The following is a 5577-nucleotide window of genomic DNA, read 5'->3' as shown; positions in this document are numbered from 1 at the left end:
GTAATGTGTAAATTTGTACTTTTGAAATGGATATATGGCATACATAAGCATATGCCATACTGTTCAATACAGTAACTGCCATCCAAAATGTTGCCATAGTTTACATCAGAACATCTCTCCAGAGTACACTGTTATATTGACAACATGACTTATCCGTAAACTATGACACAAGGACTTGTCATTCTGATGGCACTGACATGTTCATTGACACAGATATTTATTTTTGAGAGATGAACTAAGGATTTTGAGCAAGAGAGTGGCTTTTGCAGGTAATCCTTGGTGTTTTGCTATTTGTACGAGTTGTTTTGAGAAATGCACTTACTGTTTTGCAAATTGTGAGTTTGATTCGAGAAATGTACCAAAGCGACTGAGAAAAACTGTAAGACATGCAGTTCAAGCTTCTCAGAAACACACATAAAGGACAGTTGATGCCATGATATTCCTCTGAAATAAGGGAAAACAATCAAGCAGCCAGAGATACTGTACATAAAAAAACATTTTCAAAAGGGTCAAAATAGAAATAAGTAAAAAGTATTCTACATATACGTTCAGCTCTTAGACACATGTTTAGTAAAATGCAGAGGTTGAAGTTCCTCAGAATTTGACACTTTATTTAAAGAGAGCAGCTTTTAGCTTAACAACTCAAAAGCACAATCTACTGATTTCTTCATCCGCTGAAAATCGGTTTGAGGGGAATCCGTGTGACTTTATAAGTGTTTAACCCTGGGACATCAAAACCTGGTGAGAGCCCCTTTTTGTTAAAGATGTAAAAGTTAAAAAGCTGTCCATCCTGAGATTCAAGAGACACAGAAGCAGCGTTAACTTTCAGCTGACAGGGGTATTCCTTCTCAAACACCACCCTGAAGACCCTATCCTGGAGATAACTGAGATTCAAACTTCTGTGCTTCATGGGAACCATGTCATCGACTTGAGGTCCGGTCTGCTCCAGAGACAGCACTCCATCTGCATCTGCTTTGATCTCATAGAACGTTATGTTGCTATAACTAAAGTAACCTATGTAGGGAACAGGGTCCGGAGGAGGGATGAGAACATGAGGTGCATCTCTAAAGGCATTTTCCATGGCAGGAATGAGTGAACTGTAAACTTTAGCCACAAGATCTTCATCTTCAGGTTTGGTTCCAGCCATTAGGAGGACCAACCCGAGCTTCAAGCGAGGAACAAGGGACAGTGAGGCCGAATAACCATCTAGATCTCCATCTTTGCGCATTACGTCATAGTCCAACTGTTCTTTTACCTCCCACGGTGTGCCAGTTTGATCTGCAAAGTAACTATTTTCACAGCGAAACAGAGGAGTTAACATGGTTTTGAGGGTGTCAGGCTGGAGAACCGGGCGATGGTATGCACCCAGAAGCATCATCACCAGTTTGGCCATGTCAGCAGGTGTGGAGTACATTTGCCCTGATGGTCTATACCAGCCGAGGTCATAGAGGGGTGCGGGACGCCCGCTTGAGTAAACTCCTATTGCCATTTGGTTCTCTATTTGAGAGTTGATTTCGAATCCAGTGTCCTCCATTGTAAGCGGCTGTAGGATATTTTTAGACACCCATTGCTGATAATCCATTCCCACTACCTTCTCTGCCATCACGTGGGCCAGCAGAGAGAAGGCCAGGTTGCTGTAGTGGCATCTGAGGACAGCAGAGGGCTAGAATTACTTCTTCCAGGGAGAATCCACAAGTGCATTCATTGCATCTGCTGTCATCAATTATTTACACCTCCTTTCATTCATTAAACATCCTCTCAATACAAGTTTGAAGAGGGAAATATACTTGTGCTAGCTTACCTTGTTCCAGGGTCAGCCACGAGAACATCATCTTGTAATAAATCCACAGCAGCCTGAGTGTTGCCTTTCCACAGTAAAGTAGTCGCCCTGAGCCGCCTGGGTAAACCTATAATTAATGAACAATGAATTAGAATGAATTATGAATTAGAAATATCCAGTCCTTCATATTTTTATTAAGTTGATATAGTGTTACCTTATGAGCAATATCAAAAAAACAGATATTTTAATATTCTGAAGTTTGCCATTCAAAAGTAAAGATAATAGAGGCATTAATATTCATTTTCAAGTGGATTATTTTCATGTTATGGCTGCTGCTAACCAAAAAATGGCAGATATTAAAAATATGTACTATTTTGTCTTAATTAAATAAAAAATGTAAACACTGAAAACTAAAAATCTGTCATTTTGAGAGCTGCACCAGTACAATAATGTGCATTATGAAATATTGATATATTTGATAAAGATTAATTTTAAAAGTGTCATTAAATTCTTAATGTTTTTAAAGATTAAGTGAACAGCAAAAGTAATGAAAAATGGAATGGGAAATAAACATGTTAAATTAAATATAAAATATAGGTTGATGTGTCCAGTATTGAATAATGCAAAAGATAGATAGATAGATAGATAGATAGATAGATAGATAGATAGATAGATAGATAGATAGATAGATACAGACCTAATTATACACATGCTAATAATCTCTTACTGATCTAAACACCACGTCAAGGTCAGTTACAGATACTGTGGTCCTCACCTGACAGCTGACTGGCCATCCTTCTCAGGGTAACTGAGGAGATGTGGACTTGAGCCTCGCTACTGCTCATACCTTCAGAGACGGACTTGAGTTCATGATCCATTCTTTTCCCCAGAGGGTTTTTTATGGTGAAGTTCTTAACATACTTCCCCAGAGGGTCATCCAAGGAATCCACTTTTCCATCCTCCCAAAGTTTGTACAGCATCAAGGTGGGGAAGATTTTAGAAAGGCTTGCAATTCTTTAGTGGTAAATCCATTAAAAAAAATAAAAAAAACACACACATGAAAAGAAGCACATAGGAGCCATAAGTGTATAATGCTTAATATTTATAATGTATAACTACATTTGAATTTTTAAGGGGGTGAGCATCAACTTTTTAAATTAAAATTTATTTTCACTAGTATGAATTACAATAGCATTTAATTAATTTTTGCATTGACCTCTTATAGCACAGTTAGCTAACCATTCAAATACATTTAAAAGTTTTGCTAACATTCCCATTATGTTTCGAAAACGTCCCCAACAACGCATAAGGGTTAATTAAAAAAATGAAGGTAACAATATTACACATAATATTTTTGAGTAGTTTTTCGGGCTTGATTTTTAAAATGGAATCTACCTGAACAAATCATGTGAAATCTCCTAAATTAATGAATCGATGACACAATGAATTCAAAATAATTAGTAAAATGTTCTCTTTTATTTTAAATTGATTCTCAAAAGTCTGTGATTCTGAGTGAGGTCTATTTGTGTTTGACTTTGAGTTATTTTATACATTTAAAAGACTGTATACAGCCAAAGAGCTCAAGTGGGAAAATACTTAAATACATAACTGAATATTAAACATTAATAGTGAATGCTTCCATTCACTCAAAAACATAAAATAGCATTTCATTTTAAAATGTACTCTCCATGTCCAGCCATATGCAAAGCATGCTGGGAACTAACAATCACCTCTGAAATAAAACAGCAAAATTGAGCGAATTCTCTTAAAATTAATAGGTAGCCTTCCTTCCTGAATTTTTTTTGTTTAATCAGTTCCTCAATTTAAGCACCAAACTGCTTTTATTAGCTGGTTTTATTAGTAAAAGGTCCTCAATATTTTCTATACAACACTGAATCACAATTTCTTTAATGAAATTTACACATTATTTCTAATTATCACCTTAATTTTATTAGTGAAAATTACAAGACCCGTGATTCATTTTTTAAACATACAGTTTATCTTTGAACGAACATTCTATCAACGTTACAAAAACATTGAGAAAACCTTGTTCTGAGAATGTTTCCTGTTAGCAGGAAAGACCTTTAAACAAAACAACAGTTTTTGTGATGGATCAATTTAAGCTTTAATTAGATGTGAATCACCCCTAAGCCCTGAAGCACAAGAATAGAGCGTAATTATCAACTCATAACCGTGCAAAGCCACTCTACCCACCGGTAAACTGTGTACTCATTTGTTGGGGGAGACGTGGGGTCACTTCCATTCCTTCTGCCAAAGTTCCCATTCCACAATACAGAATCATTAAATATTACAATTGCAGAGATGGCTGGCAGTTTTTTGGCATCAATGCTGGTCCTCATAAGAGTAAAATTAGATTCGTAATAGTTGTCAAACATATTTTTTAGTATCAGACTGTTCTAATCAGAATTATTTAAGGAATCTAAACAGAAAGAACTTGTAAATTACTTAAATTTTCTACTCATCATTTGAATTCAGTGGCCTGACCTTGTCCAAAGCTTCCATAAGGACAGGAATCGGGTGCTCCAATGGCACAGGCTCAGGGAAACGTGGGCACATCTTCTCCACTTTTACTTCTTTTGCAAATTTTATATCCACTGTAAAGTAAAAAGATCATATAGGATATGACTCATATGTGTAAACATATACTGTCCTTGTGACACAACAACAACAAATATATGAACTACTTTGAGTTAAAGGTGGCACAAAACATTGAGACTGAAGATAATAACAACATGTTAATGGCCGAATCACTCATATGACATTTATTATTATATAACATAGTGCATTTGACATGTAATGGAGCATGGGGTTCAGTCCATAAACATGTATTTTACACAAAGTTGTTTTTCCCTCACCCGCAGTGATAATCAGGCTTTACATCGTGCAGTAATCTACAAACTACTATGTCACGCTCTGGGTGATCCATAGACATCTCTTGCAAACTATGAATTAAGCACAAGGAGATCGAAAAGCCAAATGTAAGGATGTTCTCTAATGCTGTAAGTGCTATCTAGGCATTTCAAAAAAATAAAATAAATAAATAAAAGAATAGCCCCGGAACACGATTTTCTATTTGTGAGAGCAAAGCGCATCTTTTATTCTAAGTATAAATTTGTCATCCATTCATTGAGGTTTGATGGTCACTTCACAAATCTTTCTACAGTACAGTAGCCCTTTTAATTTGTATCATTTTACCTGGTTTTGCTTTGGGAAGGCTGTACTGCCAAATGAAACAGCCCGTCATTACAAAGGAAAGAAGCAGAAAGAAAACCATTCCTAACTTTGTCCATTTCACTTTCATCCCTGCAGTCTGGTGGACTCCTTTTCTGGCAGGCTTAATTAGAAAGGACAGTTTCACAGACAGCTTTCTGAATGTTATATATTATATGGGCTTGCCACATCACGTATATTGCACATACATAATGTATATTTAATCTTTAACAGAATCATAACAATGGTGTAATATTCTCAGGATAAATGATAAAATGTCTTACCACAGGGTTTACTCCTTTAAGACAAAATCAGAGTTCTGTATGATTCTGCCACAACTGTTATGTCTATCCATGCAGAGGCTTGCTTTAATATAAAAAAAACACATTAAAAGTGGAATTCCATTAAAGCTGAAAACATTGAGACTTACCAATCACTCACCAGCCATGCTTTGATCTTAACGATAACACATGCACCGACTTCTCAGCATCCTCTCGGCCAACTGCAGGCCTGCACGTCATAATCTGAAGATATCCTTCTTTAAAGCCTCACTCCTGATCTTCACA

General features: G+C 36.3%; 1 protein-coding gene across 1 annotated transcript; it reads right to left on the bottom strand.

Moving 5' to 3' along the window:
* Positions 1–525: 525 nt before the first annotated feature.
* LOC132129287 (putative beta-lactamase-like 1) lies at positions 526–5181 on the bottom strand. Its single transcript, XM_059540819.1, has 6 exons — positions 4997–5181; positions 4281–4395; positions 3995–4147; positions 2556–2794; positions 1802–1907; positions 526–1646 (listed from the first exon to the last, which is right to left on the bottom strand). The coding sequence occupies exons 1-6, from the start codon at positions 5100–5102 to the stop codon at positions 668–670; spliced, it is 1698 nt and encodes a 565-aa protein (XP_059396802.1). The 5' UTR covers positions 5103–5181; the 3' UTR covers positions 526–667.
* Positions 5182–5577: the final 396 nt, after the last annotated feature.

This window comes from Carassius carassius, chromosome 46, assembly GCF_963082965.1.
Source record: "Carassius carassius chromosome 46, fCarCar2.1, whole genome shotgun sequence".
Lineage (NCBI taxonomy): Eukaryota > Metazoa > Chordata > Actinopteri > Cypriniformes > Cyprinidae > Carassius > Carassius carassius.
The sequence above is the reverse complement of the archived record's forward strand: the minus strand, read 5'-3'. Positions and strand labels throughout refer to the sequence as shown.